Source organism: Vitis vinifera, chromosome 6 (genome assembly GCF_030704535.1).
Source record: "Vitis vinifera cultivar Pinot Noir 40024 chromosome 6, ASM3070453v1".
In the NCBI taxonomy this organism is placed as follows: domain Eukaryota; kingdom Viridiplantae; phylum Streptophyta; class Magnoliopsida; order Vitales; family Vitaceae; genus Vitis; species Vitis vinifera.
The window spans coordinates 23,358,159-23,378,401 of NC_081810.1; the positions used below are offsets into that span (position 1 = coordinate 23,358,159).

Genomic DNA, 20,243 nt, shown 5'->3' on the forward strand with positions numbered 1-20,243 from the left:
GATTACTGAAAATATAAAAATTATTATAATAATTTTTTTAATATCATTAATAATTAAATATTAATAAATTGTACATATATCATAATTTATTTTATATCATTTAATATAATTGAATTAAATGATCATAATTTTAATATTAATATATATTTTAAAATTAGACATATTATAATCAAATATCATAATACTATTATTAATTAATATTTGATATTATTTAATAATAAATGTACGCTTATAAAATTCATATTTTTATCGATATATACGATATTATTATCAAATATGATAAATTATATTATACATATATCAAATTTTTTAATAAAATAACTTTAAAATATCTATTATACTTTTAATTACATTTTTATGAAGTTTTTCTTTTCTTTTTTTTTATATATTTTGATCGATTTTACGTCTATCGATATTTTTTTTTCAAAATATCCATTGATATATCTCTGATATATCCGTTATTCGTAATTTCCGATATTTTCATCATTGATTAGAGTCCATATATCCATTATTCGTAATTTCCGATATTTTCATCATTGATTAGAGTCCCTAACATTTACTGTTCACATGGGAAAATGATAAACTACTGAATTGTTAAATGTTGGAAAAACACTATGATTGCCCTAAGCCTACTGCAGCAAGCCCCAGAACAGAAGAATATTCTTGATACCCTGTAAATGTACCTTTGAGGGGGTAGCTTGCCGACGGTCAGCTTCAGTCTCAGGCCGCTGATATAGCCTTACACCAACATGTAGAATGAGATTATAATCCCTCACATTAACTTATATAATAATATTACAATCATGCATGACACAAACCTCTTACGTGCATATATTTCCTCACAAGTTGTACAATCAATGATGTAAAGTTGGCCGACAGGTATTTTTGTGGGATCTGATCTCCGAAATAACCCCATGAATGACCAGATTCCTACTATTTGGGCATCGTTTGACTTACCCCTCAACCAAATCTGAGAAGAGCTCGTTGATTACAGTCCATCCAAGCTTCATCTCAGTCACATCCTCCAAATGAGACGAGCCCGGTAAACCATAATGAAGCACCCCAAACATCTTAAGTACTCATAGCACAAAGGAAGATGCCTTGGTAAGTCGGGGTTCGCAATTCGGAGTCGAAATCAGGGAGGGAGACAAGGCTAATGCATGCAACGGGATGGAGTTCGGCCAAATTGTTTTTGGTTGTTTGGGCTTATTTTTTGGGCTTTTTTTGGGCTCATTTTTTGTGGTAATTGGGCCCTTTTGGGTTTTTTGAGTTTATGTTTCGGCAGATGTGGGAGAAAAGGGGTGAGTTCTGGGGCAGAGACAATGGTGGCGTTGACGCTGGCTCGCTCAGCTCTTTCTCTGACACCGTACATGTCTAAACCACCTGGAATGAGTGTGCTGTTGCTGTTCTTCACAACCCTAGGGTTTTCATTTGGATTTGTTACGCCTTTAGCCCAGGATCATCGCTACAATGTGGGGGATCACGTCTCCTTATTCGTCAACAAAGTTGGCCCCTTGAACAATCCTAGGTAAAATCACCTTCACTTCCCCTGTTTGCTTGCTCAGAAAATGGAGGAAAATGAAATCAACACAATTATAAAATCTTCCCAACCCAAGCTAATTAAAGTCGTTTTAGTTGCTTTTGTTTATCTTTCTTTTCATTTCATTTCCTTTTTACGCTGAACAACTTAAAATGGAGCAGTTCAGTGAGATGATCCCATTTCTGAACTGAAATTATGAAAATAAATCTCGCACTGTTTTCTTTTTTCCTTATGCTTTCTGGATTTGGGTCACCTCAAGTCTTCCAATTCTCAAGTTCCGCCGCGGAATCAATAGCCTGTTGTAGGGATCCACCATCTCACGAGTCTTATTATTGTTTCATTGTTGTAATTCTCGTTATTATACCAAATTAAGTACATTTGGTTGACTTTATGTTCTGTTCATATAGGATTCTGAGCATTATCCATCAGAGTGAATACTTTTTATGTACAGTTAAGAATTTAGGACTCTGAGCATCATCCATCAGATTGAATACTTTTTATGTACAGTTAAGAACAATTAAAGGGTTAGTAGTCATTTAGAAGTATTTAGCTAGTTAGAATTTACATGTTACCCATGCTCTATCTATCGTTTATATCCTGTAATGTGGGTTCTATATTGAGATTTTTATAGAGATAGAGGGCTTGGTCCTTAAAACTCTGATAAGCTATGAGGTTATCTACCCACCAAAATTATGTTCTAAACCAGAATAAGGGTGTAGAGAGCCTTCTTCATGCTTTAAACACCAAAAAGTTTTTGCTGTTTTATGGGGCATTGAGATGGGAAAAATGATTTCTCTTTGATTTAGTACTTTGATAACTTTGAATAGAACGGCTAACCTTGAAACTTTATGCCTTTTACCATCCAAAGTTGTGTCACATTGTTCTAGGGGAGTGGGGCTTCCAATTGACAAAGCCTATGTAGGACATCTCTAAGCCCCATACATGAATGTTTTCTTGATCACTGTGCTGATGGAAACAAACCTAGTTAGTCATGATTCTGCTAGATTTTGTCACTTACAAGTAATTTTGTGTGAGAAACAATTTATTTGATGCACTGCATCAGTATGCTGGATTTGAAAATTCTCTAAAATTTCATGGAGGACATTCATAATTGGGGAATCATTGAAGGTATAACTAACTTGTTTAAGTCAATGACATTTTTACCCTCTTCAAGCATATTTCCTGCCTCTGATGCTAAATGATTACCAAATTTTCCTTATTGAAATTGTATGAGCACTTGCATCACTAGGATTTTATCTTTTTATTTTTATTTATTTTTTGTTAATATGCAAGTTTTATTTTCAAATATAGAGAGGTTGATATTGTGGAGTAATAAAATATTTAAAACACAAATTAGTGTAAGGTTGATTGTAATAGTTGCAAAAAGGTTCACTTTCATTTTAATCTACTGATCTTTACAGATCTTTGTTCCCTTTCTAATCTTAATGTCATTCAGTGAATGGGTGAAGTCTACTAGGCTACTAGCTAACGTAGGCAAAATTGGGTATTGATATCTTTCTCAATTTTTTTGCCAAATTATGAGATTATGCAATAACTGCAATGGAAAACAATATAGAACAATTGATGTAACTAAATAAGAGAAGGAAAAGAATATGCAAGCACCAATATACATGGTTAGGCACCAAGCTTGTCTACATCCCAAGCTCCAGTCCAAGCCTTGACATTCACTAAACAAGGATCCTTCTAAACCAGAAACACTATCAACCCTACCCTTGGTTTTTATGTTTTAAATAAAAGGGTTGAAGGTGACTGTTGAGTAGAACTGCTCAACCGGTTAAGCAACCAATTGACTAGCCAATCGACAAGTAGTGCAACCATTTCTTTGTTGTTGCCACAACCACCCAACCTTACCAAGGGAGGGAGACATACTAGGGGACCCACACTGAGCGCCTTGTCAGGTCTCCTACCATTTACAAATTTCATGGCTTTGAAATGATTTTGATACGTGGACTGATCTGAGAAATACTTTAAAAAGGCATGCAATAATTGTGCTTTTGACTTCAAATAGGATTCTAACGATTTTTTTTTTTATAAAAAAAAAAAAATGATAATCCAGTTTCCCATTTGATTCTAAAATTTTGAAAAGCCTCAAATGAGTGGGTTCAATTTAGTTAAAAGGTTTTTTCTTAAAAAGGTTAAGATGAAAATTCCCAAGCAATTGTGCCTTGACTTAGCCTTACATTTTGCAAAGGTTCTAGCCTAAGAATGCATGTTACAATTGATTTTTGGATTCCTTGAGCAAATTCATTCTTCTTGAATTCCTTAATTGATGTAGCAATAACTTTGTACCTGTCCAACACTCTAAAACAAAGTTTAAATATCAATTCTTTGTTTTGTTATCATCAAAATTGGTTTTATAAAACCTTGGGCTAACACATTCGATTGTTATTCTCTTGCAGTGAAACCTACCACTACTATGACTTGCCATTCTGCCGCCCAGGTTAGCCTTTAGGCTCACAGTCACTCAATAGTTTTAATTTAATCATGTAGTAACTATCTGAAGAAGAATCGACTGACAGACTTGTATCATTCAATAATGGTAGTTGTATATTTATCAACCTCATGTCCAAAACACTTTCAATGGGCCATGTCTCAAATTCATTATTCACATATGAACTTGATTTTGGACTACCCATTAGAAATAAATAATTGGTGTTGAAGATAATCTCTTTAGGCACTCAATTAAAAAGTTTAATTTGCAATCTATACATATATATGGACTAACTGCACCATGTGTCAGCTTTTTAGATTCCTATCTTGTATTGCTCTAAAGCAAGTTGAAAATTTGAATTCCTAGGAATTTAGTTTCTACTTTGATGGTGTGCAGATCAAGTAATCAGAAGGAAGGCATCCCTAGGGGAAGTTCTGAATGGTGACTGTTTGACAAATGCTTTATATGAGTTGAAATTTCGGGAGAACAAAATTGGGGAAACCCTGTGCCAGAAGAAGCTTAAAGGAGATGAAGTTGCTAAGTTCAGGAATGCAGTCTCTAATGACTTTTACTTCCAGATGTATTATGATGATCTTCCACTCTGGGGATTCATTGGCAAGGTTGAAGATGAGAATTGGACCGTTAATGAAAATGGCCCTAAGTATTATTTATTCAAACATGTTCAGTTTGATGCTCTTTACAATGGCAACCAAATCATAGAGATACGTGCTTTTAGTGACCCAAATCATGTTGTGGATATAACAGAAGATGTTGATATCAGTGTTAAATTCACTTATTCTATCTTATGGAAGGAGACCTCCACACAGTTTGAGAACAGAATGGACAAATATTCAAGGGCTTCATTATTCCCAACGCACCAGCAAATCCGTTGGTTCTCATTCATTAATTCATTTGTCATTATTGTGCTCTTGATGGGATTGCTTACCATGATTTTTATGCGGCATCTGAAGAATGATCTTCGAAAGTAATGTGGCATGCAATTTATTATTAGTATTTTTGCTGATGTTATTGTTGTGAATATATTTGAGCAGAGCTCATAAGCAGGTTATCTCAGTTAACTTGCCTACTGTTCTTCAATTTGAATTTTAGGTTTTCTGGTGGGGATGAAGAAGAAGATAAGGAAGTTGGTTGGAAATACATTCATGGAGATGTATTCAGATATCCTCCTTGCATGTCATTGTTTTGTGCGGTTCTGGGCACCGGTACCCAGTTATTGATCCAGTAAGCTCAAGTATTGTACTTCAAGCAGTTGGTTTTGCTGTTTTTTTTTTTTTTCATGGTCACCAGTCCCACCACTATTCATTTTATTTTTTTCATAGTCACCAGTTAACTGATCCAGTTAACCGATCTTTTTTCTGAACACTGTGCAATCTAAATCAGCCTTCGATCCCCCCTTCCTTAGGTTGATACCTAAAAAACCCTTTGTACCTTTTCTTTCCTGAAGACTTCATCTCTGGTAGAGGGGTCCTCCATAGTCCAAGAATTTATAGACCTCAATTGATAGTTTGTTGTGGACTTTAAATCCAATTTAAAGTTTTTCCTTTACCATCTGGAATTTTTTTTCTTTTTCCCAGCAGTTATCAAAAGGTGAGTTTTTGTGATGATGATCACTGATTAGGGAATAAATTAGCAAAGCACAGAGGAGTCTGACAGGAGCTGTTTCCATCTGTTGATTTTATGAGTTTCATGTTTAACACTTTTGCCATTTTTCTTCAGGGCTGCCTTCTTATTTGTTTTGGCACTACTTGGTGTCCTCTATCCCTACAATCGTGGAGCACTGTGTACTTCTCTCGTTGTGACTTACACCCTTACATCAGTGGTTGCGGGATACACTGCTTCATCTTTCTACAATCAATTTGTTGAGACTGGATGGGTAATTATTGTACTGTAGAAGTTTATTCTATATCCTTTTTTCCCTTAAAATTTCCTTGCCTTATTTAGAACGTAACAATGTTAATTCTCTCAGAAAAGAAGTGTTCTTCTGTCTGGGACCCTCTACCTGGGTCCACTGTTTGTGATGGTGTCTATCCTTAATGCAGTTGCTGTATCTTATGGGGCTACAGCTGCACTTCCTTTTGGCACCATAGTAGTGATTCTTCTTATATATACGTTTTTCACCATCCCATTGCTTGGCTTGGGTGGGGTGATCGGATATCGATTAAGGTCTGAATTTCAAGCACCGTGTGCTACAAAGAGATGTCCAAGGGAGATTCCACCATTAGCTTGGTATCGGAAAACACCTGGTCAAATGATTCTTGGGGGCCTCCTACCTTTTAGTGCAATTATCCTCGAGTTACATCATTTGTATGCAAGCTTGTGGGGCTACAAAATCTGGACTCTACCTGGCATTCTGTTTATCATGTTCATCATCCTTGTCTTACTAACTGCAATGTTGAGTATTGGTTTGACATATGTTCAGCTCTCTGTGGAAGACCATGAATGGTGGTGGAGGTATGTTACCATGCAGAGTTCCTGTACTTAACAATTTGGTTTGCCATACTGTGTTTAGGCTTGTTGAGTTGTTGAATTGAAAGAAATTCAATTACTTTGTTTATACCTTGCATTGCCCTAACAATTACTTATTTTGTCTGTCGGATGCAGATCGTTGCTGCGTGGGGGCTCAACTGCCATTTTTATGTTTGGCCATTGCATCTACTTCTATGCCAGATCACGTATGAGTGGTTTCATGCAGTTTTCCTTCTACTTTGGCTACAATGCTTGCATTTGCTATGCAGTATTCCTCATGCTTGGTACAATCAGTTTTCGCGCTTCCTTGATGTTTGTTCGTCTGATATACCATGCCATTAAAAGTGAATGAGCTTGCTGGTGATTCCCATTGGTACAGGCCTAAATCGTTCTCATCTATCTCCCAAAAGAAGAAAGAAGAGCACAAAACATAATTAACAGACATTTTTTTAACATATGTAGGTTTCTGGGTTGGACAAGGAAAGCCAGAGTAAAGACCCTGAAAGCAAGGAAAGCCAGAGCAAGAGTCGAGACCCAGAAAGCATGATCAGGTATCATGTATTAGATCTTTGTATTATTGAAAGACCATCGGATCAGATTCACAGAGAATGGCGGATTAAAAGCCATGCAGCATGCCTGTATGCTGAGTGACATACATACATTTGTAGGGCTAGGTTTGTGAGAGAGTTGATGACAATACAATTCACAATTCAGTTTTGAATGTTGACCAGCAAAAAGGGTCCAACTTAACACATATCTCTTCACAAATGACCATTTTTGCATTACAGACATACTGGTAATAGTGTGAATGGAATCATGCAGTTGTGTAGGCAGTTTTTTTCTCAAATATTTCTGGGATAAAAGTGCTTTCAACAGCAGGAAAGCACATAACAGAACTCTGCTGGAGCAATGAGGTACTGAAAGTATGGTGACTGAATTTTAAGATTTTTGAAAATAATTTTAAAAAGATATAAGATAAATTAATATTTTTTGTACTAAATATTATATTTTTATATAAAAAAATTTCTAATTTTAAAAACAAAAAATAGAAAGTACATCAAATCAAACACATAATAAATCAATTTTAAACTAAGCCAAACTAATGTCAAGTGGGTTACTTTGGTCAACAAATAAATGATTCTAATAGACTTTAATTAAACTAAGATTTGTTTGATATTGATTTTAGAAAATCTTTCTAAACCTTCTAAAACTTAAAAATTTTCATCTTTTGAGTATTAGAAATATTAAAAACACTTTTTAAAATCATCATTAAACTCTAAAATTAACAAACTTAATTTACTTAAAACCAAAAATCGGGCACCCTTACATTCCATTTATCTCATTCTCAATTTATCTTATTCTTGGGATGGTCAGGTGAATTTAGCATAGCTTTTAACACAGTTGGTTGCCCTCCATGTTAAGGCAACCAACATGTAAGTTTTATTATTATCATATCTTTAAAAATAATTAATTAAAAATCTTTATATGTATAAAACTTGGTTTTCGAGATTACATCATCCAAAATATCTGAATTTGTCACATACCGTCTACATCTTTGTCTCGCCCACAGAAATGAATTCCCGTGGGCTATCACTTTTCCAACCAACATGTAACATAGCAAGCAATGATAAAAAAAATCTTGAATCCCATTGGACACACCCCAAACCTCTCATGCCGACCTCACAAGTCACAATCCTCCCAAAAGCAAAGTAAATGCAGACACAGAGGGATCTCCCCCTCTTAAAGATCCAAACGCCACACAAATTTGAATCCACTGATAGGAATGACACGTTAGGATTCCACATACCATTCAAAACACCACTCCTTACGTGTAGTATCACTCTCCACACATTCCCCCTAACACCCACCTCTGCTCTTTGCTTGTTGCTTCTTATTCACACATCAATATTGGACCAGCTCCAACCACCGCTACTCTCTCTCTCTGTCACTATATGTATATAGGAACTGACATGACTCATAACTACTGCAGCTGCCGCAGAAGCTGAGAATCAGAAGATCATCGATCGTCCACCACCCATTTCTTATTTTCAATCTTCCAGGATCATGAGGGAAGAACCCATCACCAGCATGCTTTGCAAGCCTGATTTCCAGATTCCAAAGCTTTCCTTGGGGAGGATCGATAGGCCTGGAGATGACGATGGTGATAATATTGATCAGAGGGGTGGTTCGGTACAGGTACAGGTACAGGTGCAGGTGCAGATGCAGGATTCTGTGAGGCAGAGGCTGAGGAGGCATTGGAGTGAGGTGGGTGGGAAGGTTCTGATACCTGATAAATGGGGGAAGGAGGATCTGCTAAAGGAGTGGATTGATTATTCTTCCTTTGATGCGTTGTTAGCACCCAATGGAATTGGAGTGGCTCGTGAAGCTCTTGTAGCGGCGGGACGAGGAGCCAGCACTCAAGGGTTGAGGATCTCTAGCAGGTGCTGAATCTGCTGATCATCATCATCATCATCATCATCATCACTCTTTGTGGAGTGGTGGAGTTTTTCATGACTTCCTCTTTTTGGTTCCATTGTCACCCCCTTTCTTTTAATTACTTAAGTCTAATTAGACATATGAATTCGATTCTCTTGCATGTCTGTGGTTATGTTACACGGTTACTGAAATTTTATGTTTTCCTCTCATTGCTAGCTTTTCTTTGTGTGGGTAGTGTTTGATGATTGTAGCATGGGGGTCTTTCTGGGTTGATTGATAGTATATAGATTGGGATCTTATAATCCAATGGCTCAAGAGGTAGGGTTGCAGAAGACTTGGATTGGGAGTGAGGAAAATATGTGAAAGAGCCGAGTAGAAAGCCAACCCAGTGGTTCAAATGAAGGTCTTACTCCATTATCACATGTCCGTCCCTCTGCAAAAACTAACACATATGGGCATTGGGTCATGGATCGATCAGCTCAAATCCCATCCATTTCGAAATTCTAGCAATATGATATTAAGAAGAAAAAAAAAAAGGAAAAACCCATCAAGGGATTTATGACTTGAGCCTCGTATTACTACTTACAAGAAAATCTATTTTTATATCACTGTCATCGAGTTTTCTCAATCATATGTATGATTTTTGTATGGCAACTGTCTTGGATGTTCCATCAAAGAAATCTAATACCAATACGATGATGTCAATTTTTGGTTGATTTTGAAGTTTAAGGCTTTTAACAACAATATTGCTCTTTCATAATATGAGAGATAAATAAAAATCACTTTTGATTATTGTTATTTATGGTCAAAAACTTTTCAAAATGTCAAGGAATTTAGCTGGTTGGGTCTTCTTAAAGAATTTGTGTTAAAGTTGACTTTCAAAAAGGGTAAAACTTATTTATGCAATATTTAATGTTTTTTAATAAATAAAAAATGAAATTTATTATTTTAAGGATAAAAGCTTATGCTTTGACATACATTTCATTGTTAAAAAAAGTTTTTTAATCGTAAGTTTTAATATTGAAACAATTTGAGATGTCATTTGTATATAAATTTTTTATATTTTGTTTATATATATTTAACCAGAGGTTGACGAAAGTTAACTAGAAATGATTAACTAGTTAATGAATTTTTTTTTTTAAATGAATAGCAGAAGACATCGATTGAGCTTATAACTCCATCGATTGAGGAACTCATTGATCAATACCTAAACTGGTTTAGGTTTTCTATTTTCAACAATCACTTGCTATAACTTCTAGCATCCAACGACTAGTAGTCGGCTCATTTCCAAATTGTACATAACAATTGGTTTGAGTCCTTAACTCCTATTTAAAGACTCTTAACATTTATGAATATGAAAAAGAGTTTCAAATATTTATCAAAATCTGTTTAAACCTTAAACAAGATATTTCAAGTGCATTTTTGTTTTAAAAACTTGCGTATCATCTTAGTGCACCACAATCCTAATTTATTTTATATTATTTGAGCATCAACTTGTATACTATGAGTTATATTTATCAATTCATTTTTTATGAATCTTGCATGTGAGGTGGATTCAAATGTAGGGTAGTATTTGAACATCACTTGAGAAGTTCAAGTGCTTGGTCTCTTTTAAGGTTTTGTAAAGGGGCCATTGGAATTATAATTGAATAATGTTGATTAGAACCATAATCTAATTATAAAGTTTGGAAACTTGAAAGTTTGGGTTAAAAGCCTTTGAATATTGGAACCATGATTTTGGTTAGAGTTTAAAAAGAGTAGATGTAGGCTTGGTTATACCAAACTATTATAAAAATTTTGAATTTCTATTTTCTTTCTTTCTCGAGACAATTACAAGATGTATGTGAATGTGATAATAACCTTAATGTATACTTTGCCTAATTAGACTAAAAGGGTAGAAGAAGTATCAAATTGCTCTTTAAGGATATGTATGTAGACAATTTATCATCTAAAAATACCCCAATATACCCTTAAAGTGTATTTGACAATAATTTTAGGAAACGTTTTTAACATTTAAATGATAAATTTTTTTAAATATTAAAAATATTATAAATGCTTTCTATAATCATTACCAAACGAACTCTTAATATGATTTCTAAAAATGAATATCTTATTTTTCCAACAAATGAGCTTAAAAGCATATTTGGTTTAAAAGTCTATGTGATGACATTTGAGCACTACAACGTATATTAAAATTTATCTTTACTCATGGTAATTAATATATTAAGATTTCAAGAAAAATTAAAAAATAAAATAAAATAAAATCTTTCTCAAAATCTATTTAATACTCCTATGGTTTTTATTTTGTTTTTATGTTTTTTCAAGTTGTAACTATTATCTTAATTTTTTTCATCAACTTAAAGTTTTATTATTATCATATTTTATTTTGAAATTTTGAAATTTTTTGTTTCTAAAATTTAATTAAATAACAATAGAATAAAACATGTTTATTTTAATTTATTTTTCATTAATTTAAAGTTCAATTATTATTATTTTTTATTTTGAAATTTAATTAAATAATAATTGTATAAGATATGTTCAAATTTATAAATCATGAACTTATATGCATTTTTAAAAATTCTTTTTCATACCAAATTTACTAGAAAATTTATTTACACACGTACACAAATTTTAAAGAAAATGTTTGAATAACCACACCATCTGCACGGAGGAGAACCGCCACTGTAATTATAGGATCAAATGATTCAATGATCTGTCATTAGATGTGGTTGAAAACAATAATAAAATTATTAATAGTGTAATTAATTTAAATCTCCATTATAGTCTAGTTGGTCAGGATATTTGGCTCTCACCCGAAAGACCGGGTTTCAAGTCCCGGCAAGGGAATAATAACATATGTTTATAAAATTAAATGTTTTGTTCGCAAATGCTTTTTTAAACTTGTTTAACTTATTTTTCTTCTTATATATAAAGATTAAATAATTTAAAAATTCATAACTTGCTAATTAATTGTAAGCATATTTTTTGTACTTTGATATTTTATACTGTAAATCATATAAGAGAAAAAAATTTTGTTAATATTTTTTATTTATTTCATTAGTACTTTCCCAAACAAAAAATAACCTAAAAATATAAAAATATAAGAACATTTTTATTTTTAAATAAAATTTAAAATGAGAAATTAATACTCATGACTCAAAGAAATCTTTATATTTTGATCAAATAAAAAACTTTAGTGTCTCAAACATAAATATAAAAAAACTAGTTTTTTTTTTATTCTTAGAAATAATGGACAAAAAATTTAAATTAAAAATATAGTTGAAAAAATATTTATATTTTTTTTTACTTTTTTTTTTTCTAAAATAGTGATAAGTTAACAACACCTTATAAAACGAATTAAACCAAGACCCCCGCCAGCCCAAATTAATTTTTTTGGTGTGATTGGGCCCAGCCAGAATATGATTGGGCCGGCCCAGTATCATCCTTGTGTACGTAGGGTACACTGTGTCCATTAGCTGATTATTATATAAGGGGCTCATTGAAAAAACCCTAGCAGTGGCTGCTAGGGTTTTCTTCATCTCCTCTGGTTCGGTACTCTCTTCTTCTCTTCATTTCTTCTTTACGTGTGCCAAAAATTCTACCAGTATGCGTTTCTACCTAGTTTCAGTGCTTAGAATCCGCTGTTTGGTTAATGAGAAAACTTGGTAAAATGAAAGAAAGTGAACATTTGAGTTATCGATTTCTCATTACCTGAGGCTTGCCGCTATACTTCATGTCAGATTAAAATTTATTATTATTATTTTTTCATTCTTTCAGTTTTCTCAGGGACCAAATAGGGGTTAATTGTTTGGTTTAAGTTGGAAATTTTATACGAATGTTTGGGTAACGGTTATGAATATTTGATTCTTTTTTTCTTGAATCATGGGCACAGGAAAGAAACCTGTAGTGGATCCATTGGAAGGAAGAGGCTTCAAGCATGAGGTATTTCAGATCTGTTCTGTTTATGGTGATCTCTGTTCACCTTATTTTGTTGATTGGCACAAATGGGTTTTATCTTTTCTTCGTATTTTAATTCATAGCTTGTAATTTTAAATTGGACGACTTCTCATATAGCTCTTCTGTTCCAGTTGTTTGAACATTTGGTATGTATTTGAAAGTAAAATGCTCGAGATGGAAGGAAAAAATAAATTGGAATGAATATTTAAAATATAGATTAAGGACTGTCTTGTAACCAGTATATTTTGTCTTATTGATAAATGACTATAATGAAAGGATTATGGTTATATGACTTTACATCTAGAGAGAAAAGAATAGGCTTTAATTTCTAGTGTATTAGGAATGGGATACCAAGTTCAATTTATTGCTATATGCCAATGCTGCGCCTTTGAGCTTGTGTCTTTTTTATTGGGGTGAAATAATGTCTAGGATATAAAATTTGATGTGCAGAGGTGTTACCCATTTGGTTAGCTGGTGTTGTAATTGCACTTTAGTTTTTAATTTTTGTGTGGGTTGATGGTATAATCACAGAGAAGTGTTCATCCTACCTGGATTAATGAGGATGCTGGTGCGTTCATCCTTATTTTATTGTGGCTCAGGAACTTTGTTGATGCAGAAGTTCTAAAATGATTACATTTTTTTAATTCTTATCTTTAACTAAAATTGTCCTTGATTTATGTTGCTTTGAAATTGAACTTTTTTTCTATCCCCTGACTCATTATCTTTCTTTCATCTACAGTAAGCTCCAGAGTGATGCTCTTAGAGAAGCCATCACAAACATTGTTAATGAATCCAAGGAGAAAAAGCGTAATTTTACTGAGACCATTGAGCTCCAAATCGGGCTGAAAAACTATGATCCCCAGAAGGACAAGCGTTTCAGTGGTTCTGTGAAGTTGCCCCACATCCCTCGCCCCAAGATGAAGGTCTGCATGCTTGGTGATGCTCAACACGTGGAAGAGGTAATTGTGCTCCACTTGGCTGCATTAATGGCAATAAAAGAAGTGAAAGACAAGTGTCATTGCTAATTGAAGAATATTTTTCAACTATTTTTTTGTTTAAGTTGAAATATACTTCCATTGTGATCTCTTAGCATTAACATTTCATCTTTTGCGGTCCCCACATTTTCTTATTTGTTGAGCGGAGATGTGTCAAAGTGAAAGCCCCTGGGATTATTGAATGTTATGTGTTTTACTGTATACTGGGGCTTATGGTAAATACTAGTGATAATTAAAGGCAAATTCTATTTTGGGTTAGTTATTCTGTTGTTTATATTCTTTGATTTTGAAATGAAAACACAAGTACCCTTTGTTTTGATTTGAAACTGATACAGATCCTATCTGGTTCCTCTAGAAAGCAGTTCCTTGTAGTCCTGGTTTGAACTAGGATTCTTGTTGATTTTGGTTTAACTATGGACTTCTGGTTGCTGATGTTTGTCATTTGTTCTTGGCAATGTGCTTTTTCTTTTCCTTGTATTTTAATATTCTTTTAAGAAGAAGAAATTTAAAGCCCAATTTCACTTCACTTTACAATTTTAAGTTTTCAACTTGATACTTGATCTAAATTAGGTGCATTTTGCAACTTAAATGCACTTCTTAACCTATTTTTCATATAGCATGCCCGTACCTTTATTCCAGCTTAAGATTTTAATTGAGTCTTATTTATTTATTTTTTGCATTAGTTTGTTCTTTCCTTAAGGTTGTTTGTTAAATTAAATTACAGGCAGAAAAGATAGGCTTGGAATACATGGATGTGGAAGGGCTAAAAAAGCTGAACAAGAACAAGAAACTGGTCAAGAAACTTGCCAAGAAATACCATGCCTTTTTAGCATCAGAGGCTGTTATTAAGCAGATCCCCCGTCTTTTAGGCCCTGGGCTCAACAAGGCAGGCAAGTATATCATATGATTATGGCACCTGTTGTTAGTTACTATAACTTGCAATTAATATGAGCGCTTATTTGGTCATGTTAGATATGATGTATGTGGAGGACTAATTCTAGGATCATGAAATAAACAAAATTATATATGGTTATAGGCTGGCACTGGTGATCATGAGGCTCCTCTCTCTCTCTCATACTTTTACAGACTTTTAAAAGAAAAAGACACTTGTGATTGTAAATGGGAAATAAGATGGTTATTAGCAAGAAAAATTGTGGGGTGTGTTTGTTCAAATGATAAATCTAAAATACATCGGTATCAAACAATATTATTGGTTCTCTTTTTCTTCATCCTTCTATTATTCTAATAGTGCTATAAGTGCTTTGTTCTCTGCCTGAGTTTCTTGTGGCAACTGCAATAAAACATTCTGTGAATATTTTCATTGGTTACCTTCCATTGTATTATTGGTATTGGGATAGTTGCATTGAATTGATGGCTTACTTGGTTAAATGCTGAGCTAATCTAATGGTATGTCTCCTTTATATGCCAATCAGGTAAGTTCCCAACACTTGTTACTCACCAGGAATCCCTTGAGTCTAAAGTTAATGAGACCAAGGCAATGGTAAAGTTCCAATTGAAGAAGGTCCTTTGCATGGGAGTTGCTGTGGGTAACTGCAGTATGGAGGAGAAGCAGATCTTTCAAAATGTGCAACTGAGCGTTAATTTCCTTGTCTCCTTGTTGAAGAAGAACTGGCAAAATGTGAGTTGATTCACTTAGCTCTGTTAGTTTATGGAACTAAACCAATAGGTTATGATAAAGTTTATATTAAGGCTCTCAATCAGTCTTTAGGTACCTCACTTCATAGTACTGTGTTCCAATTTGTCTGCTTTTGCTGTTTAGTTTTAATTCCTTTTCTGGTTTATTAAATTATTATTTCCCCCTCCATTTGTTTGTAGGAACTTGGTAGTGGGTCTTTAGGTTGCCTTTGCAAAATTTGTATCCTTTGATGTATAAACCCCATAAACTTGAGCTTTCACAAATCTGCATTGAAAAGTTCTCGCCCAACATCATGTGTGAAGCGATTACCATTTTAGCCATCATCCACCATGTTATAGTTATTATATTCTGAAAATGCCATGTCAGATTTACCATATTAGGTGTTTCTTAAGAGGTACTGGTATTTGACAGCTTTTCTTTGTTGCTTTGGCTGCATCATTGGTGCCATCTGATTGGAGATTCCCACATGAAAAAACTGTGGAAGCCATAAATATCTCTCCTTTTATCATTTTCCTTTCTTAAAATTAGGTTGAAAATCATCTATCTTTGAAAGCAAATGCATTTTGTTTTTCTGTATTTTTGTTTCATCCATTCATGATAAATTATCTGATGAAGCTGTTTGATGAAAATCAGGTGAGGTGCTTGTACCTGAAGAGCACCATGGGGAGATCAAACCGCGTCTTCTAAGGAGTTAAATCTTTTACCTGTTATGGTTGGTGTGTAGGGAGAGTCCTATTTTGAGCAAACAGTTTTTAAAAATGTTTTTTTTTTCCTTCATATCAAACTGAATGGTCAAATTTTCTTCATGCTTGGCTGTCTACTTTTGGGATTTCATTGCACTCAGAAGCAACCATATAACATCAGGTTTTATTTTAAATTTTAATGTTGGGAGTATTCTGGTTGTCAAGTTTGGGAATGCTGGAAATAATGTTGTGAATGGATTGTGCTTTGAAGTTGACCTTACACCAACCCTCCACACTTCCTAAAATATGAATGAGCATTTAAGAGAAATTTTTAAGAAGAATTATTATCCTAGTGGGGTTATTAATTTATATATGTATGACTCCATACGATATTGTATGGTTTATCAATTCAAAAACAATGGATATGGTTTAAAGCCTAAAAAAATAAATGGATATAGTTTCCATATGATGTAACAAGGCTCGTGGAATTAGTTGAGGTGCGTTAGCTGGACATCCATGGTTATGACATTCCTATTATAAATTTATTATGATTGCAAAATTTAATTTTTTAGGTAGATTAGATAGGTGATTTTTTTTTTCTCTAAGAAATAAAATAAATTTATAAGGTGTCAACTCATGAAATTTGCAGTGAAGTCAACCAAACCCTTATTAATTTATATTTTTTTTGGCCTTAAAAACAAAATATTATTTTATATATTTTATAAGATTATCGAGGAGATTTTATTTTTTAAATGAGGTTATTAATCAAAATTTTACTTATAATTGTTATTACGTGTTTGGTTAGTTCCAAATACTATTATTAACCATGCATTATTATTATGAGTTAATTCACATTTTTGTAAATAATTAGGGTAATAATGAGGATTTTTATTCAAATAATTCAAACATTAAGTATATACATCGACACAAATCATTTTTCAAAATATGATTATTTATAATAAAAATATATTAAATGTGAAATTTCAATATTAAAATATAAAAATTTATAGTCGCTAATATAATATGAGATTATGACATATGCATATATGGAAACTTGTAAGCAATATTATTTTTTTATTAAAAAATAATAGTAGGAGAAAAAATAGAAAATTTCCTAAGATTTTATTTGTTTATTTTTTCAAATTTGGGTTCTTCACGTTTAGTGATTCATTATTATGATTTTTCGACAATACTATAAAATACAATAAATTAATATGCTCACCACAACCAAACAACAAGTCGTTGTAGTATAGTGGTGAGTATTCCCGCCTGTCACGCGGGTGACCCGGGTTCGATCCCCGGCAACGGCGAATTTTTTCCTATTTGTTTTTCCTCCCAATTCAATATCCAGCCTTGTTTTAATTTTGAACCACCTTTTAATCTTTTATTGATCATTTTTTTTAAAATTCAATATTATTTTTAATGTTTTTTATATTCCATATTTCTATTTTATTTTTAAAATAATTTTAATATTTAACTTTTTTTTTAAAAAATAATAGAGAAACATGAACGGCAATATGTTTTTTAATTTTTTTTATTAATTCAATATTTAACCTTGTTTTTTATGTTTTAATTTTGAACCACGTTTTATTGACCCATGGGTTTTTAAACTCAACATTTTTTTGAATCTCTCTCTCTCTCTCTCTCTCTCTCTCTCTCTCTCTCTCTCTCTCTCTATATAATTTTAATAGAGAACCATGTTTTCTTAAAAAATTTAATATTGAACCTTGTTTTACAAGAAAATTTTAATATTGAACCATGTTTTTTTTTAATATAATATTTAACTTTTTGGTTTTTAATTTAATATGGAACAACGTTTTTCCTTTATTCTTTTTATTTTTCATTTTTTAGTCTTTTCAACATTGAACCAAGTCGGATTTTTTAGATTCCTTTTTTTTTATCCCTAAATTTTATAGGTATATTAAATCAAACTTATTTATTTGTTTTTGTCTCTATTAAAAGTATTTATTTTAATGATTTCTTTTCTTTTCTATTTTTAAATTTTTGTTTTTCATGTCGATATAGATGTCGTTGATTTGATGAAAAAAGAAAGAAAAAAAAATGCAAGTGAGTCATTGATCATAGTTTGAATTCCAAATCTAATTTCATTAATGTATTGAGTCTTTAAGAATTTGTTTGGGTGCACCTTCTTCTTAAATCTTATATATCCATTTCACATACCTTAATAATAGTTTGAATTTTAATCGTTGAACCAAAAATTGTAACTAGGATTTTCTATCTTTTTGTAAACTTTCTAGGAGATTAGCCAAGAATGAGTTTTATCACTTCAAAAATTTTAAAGTGTAAGGTACTACTTGAGAGTTCGATTTCAAGAGTGATATATATTTCGATGAAAGTGTAAGAAAGTTCCTTTATACAAAGAATCTAGGTGTACAAGATTAGGATGTTGTTTGTTTTTTTAATTTTTTATTAAAAACAATTTACTTCTAAATTTCAAATTGTTAGATATTGTCTATTCTAAGTCTAATAAAGTATTTACAGCTTTAAAATATATCTATAAAATTAAGAGAAGTTCATACTTATATAACATAAAAATTTTCTTCTCTATTTGATATGAGATATCACAATCACCCTCAAGACACAATATCCATATTGTGTTCTACAAAATTATGAGACCAAATAACAAACAAACACCCCTATGGAGCCAAACAAACTCCTATACTATAATAGGAAATCGACTCTAATACCATTTGTAATGACCCGCACCTAAACATGTAGATATTATCCGTTCTGACCTCAATAAGACTCTCACGATTTAATACTTAATATTATTAAGTAGTATTTAGTTTTAAGTTCTATTTAGAATTAAGTAATAAAAAAAATCAAAAAATCAAAAACAAAAACTATCTAAGACTTGGTTTGAAGTCTTGAAGATAATGAAATCTTGATCTTGTGATTGAATCGAGAGGAGTGGACATGGATTGAAATTGGGTTAAACCACTACAAAAATCATTGTTTGCAATTTGCCTTAATTTTCATTTGCATTTGTATTTGTAAAAATCATTAAATTTAACCAAAACCCAATTCACACGCTCTTTTAGGCATTTACCATTAAGTTAGATTAGCATAAAAGAACCAAGTCTCATTTTTCGTATTTATAATTTTGAACTAGGATTTTTTTTTTTTTTTTTTGTCATTTTTTCAATTTCATAATTTTTTTTCATTTTTTTTTATACTAAGGGGATCACCTCAAGGGAAAAAAAAAAAAAGACCTCCATGATCCTCATATTAATTTAACATCTATTACATTAATAATTTAATACTTGGCATTAAAATAGCAAATATTTTAAATCATTTTCAAGTTTATTTTATTTTATTTTTTTAAATTATAAATTTAATTAACAAAATAAAATTAATTAAATACCTTTATTAGATTCTCTTTACTCTTGATATAAAACTAATATTAAAAATTGTGATTTTAATTTTATTCTTTTCCCTTTTATCTTTGTAAATTTTGGTTAGTTGCATGGTTCCAAAGAGAGTTTTTTTTTTTCCCTAACTTTTAATTCACAATCAAATATCTTAATTAATTAAATAATGATAATCAATATCTTCTAATTATCTCAAGATTGATAATTTTTACAACTCTAGAATGGAACTTACTTTTGCTAATATTTTGGTTTTTATTATTATTATTATTTTTATTTTTTTAAAATTTTTTTATATGATTTCATAATTTGGGTCTATTATCATTATATTTTCATTTATATCCTTGTCAATAAATTATACCCTTGATATGCATAAATTAAAATTAGAATAATAAATCATAATGTCATACAAAAGAGAGAAATCCAAATCCTCATGCGATTAAGCTTTTGTTTTTGTTTTCATAACAATAAAATTTAGATTTATATTTTTATTTTTAGTAAATCATTTAAAGACATACTCATTCCTCCTTTAATTTTTTTGACCAAATAATTATAACCTGCAAATTTTGTACCTTATTTATTATTATTATTATTATTATTTTGTAATTCATCAATTATTAATTTGGATACTTTCAAATAACACCCTC

The 20,243-nt window shown here is 31.9% G+C and overlaps 3 protein-coding genes and 1 non-coding gene across 7 annotated transcripts; all 4 read left to right on the forward strand.

Moving 5' to 3' along the window:
• Positions 1-1,272: 1,272 nt before the first annotated feature.
• Positions 1,273-7,233, forward strand: LOC100258703 (transmembrane 9 superfamily member 5). Of its 2 annotated transcripts, XM_002274218.5 has the most exons (8): positions 1,273-1,528; positions 3,961-4,001; positions 4,389-4,977; positions 5,103-5,234; positions 5,730-5,886; positions 5,980-6,464; positions 6,615-6,852; positions 6,942-7,233. In XM_002274218.5, exons 1-7 carry the CDS (start codon positions 1,323-1,325, stop codon positions 6,829-6,831), a joined length of 1,827 nt encoding a protein of 608 aa, XP_002274254.1. In that variant the 5' UTR covers positions 1,273-1,322; the 3' UTR covers positions 6,832-6,852; positions 6,942-7,233. The 2 variants fall into 2 exon arrangements, with proteins under 2 accessions (XP_002274254.1, XP_059593643.1); XM_059737660.1 differs by having other exon boundaries at positions 1,287-1,528; positions 6,615-7,233.
• Positions 7,234-8,141: 908 nt separating this feature from the next.
• Positions 8,142-9,124, forward strand: LOC100246831 (protein BIC2). The gene has a single exon (XM_002275873.4). It carries the CDS (start codon positions 8,544-8,546, stop codon positions 8,925-8,927), a length of 384 nt encoding a protein of 127 aa, XP_002275909.1. The 5' UTR covers positions 8,142-8,543; the 3' UTR covers positions 8,928-9,124.
• A 3,221-nt stretch (positions 9,125-12,345) lies between these two features.
• Positions 12,346-16,431, forward strand: LOC100263858 (large ribosomal subunit protein uL1). 3 transcript variants are annotated; one of them, XM_010653583.3, is made up of 6 exons: positions 12,346-12,462; positions 12,808-12,857; positions 13,612-13,831; positions 14,592-14,757; positions 15,301-15,506; positions 16,158-16,431. In XM_010653583.3, the coding sequence occupies exons 2-6, from the start codon at positions 12,853-12,855 to the stop codon at positions 16,209-16,211; spliced, it is 651 nt and encodes a 216-aa protein (XP_010651885.1). In that variant the 5' UTR covers positions 12,346-12,462; positions 12,808-12,852; the 3' UTR covers positions 16,212-16,431. The 3 variants fall into 3 exon arrangements, with proteins under 3 accessions (XP_010651885.1, XP_002274218.2, XP_010651886.1); XM_002274182.5 differs by having other exon boundaries at positions 12,360-12,467; XM_010653584.3 differs by having other exon boundaries at positions 12,403-12,519.
• A 1,014-nt stretch (positions 16,432-17,445) lies between these two features.
• Positions 17,446-17,517, forward strand: TRNAD-GUC (transfer RNA aspartic acid (anticodon GUC)). The gene has a single exon. It is a non-coding gene; the product is annotated as a tRNA-Asp (tRNA).
• Positions 17,518-20,243: the final 2,726 nt, after the last annotated feature.

Coding starts and splice junctions, on each gene's coding strand:
- LOC100246831 (XM_002275873.4), top strand. CDS start 8,544: ATGAGGGAAGAACCCATCACCAGCATGCTTTGCAAGCCTGATTTCCAG.
- LOC100258703 (XM_002274218.5), top strand. CDS start 1,323: ATGGTGGCGTTGACGCTGGCTCGCTCAGCTCTTTCTCTGACACCGTAC. Junction 1,529..3,960: donor GGCCCCTTGAACAATCCTAG/GTAAAATCACCT, acceptor ATTCTCTTGCAG/TGAAACCTACCACTACTATG. Junction 6,465..6,614: donor GACCATGAATGGTGGTGGAG/GTATGTTACCAT, acceptor TGTCGGATGCAG/ATCGTTGCTGCGTGGGGGCT.
- LOC100263858 (XM_010653583.3), top strand. Junction 13,832..14,591: donor ATGCTCAACACGTGGAAGAG/GTAATTGTGCTC, acceptor ATTAAATTACAG/GCAGAAAAGATAGGCTTGGA. Junction 15,507..16,157: donor TGAAGAAGAACTGGCAAAAT/GTGAGTTGATTC, acceptor GATGAAAATCAG/GTGAGGTGCTTGTACCTGAA.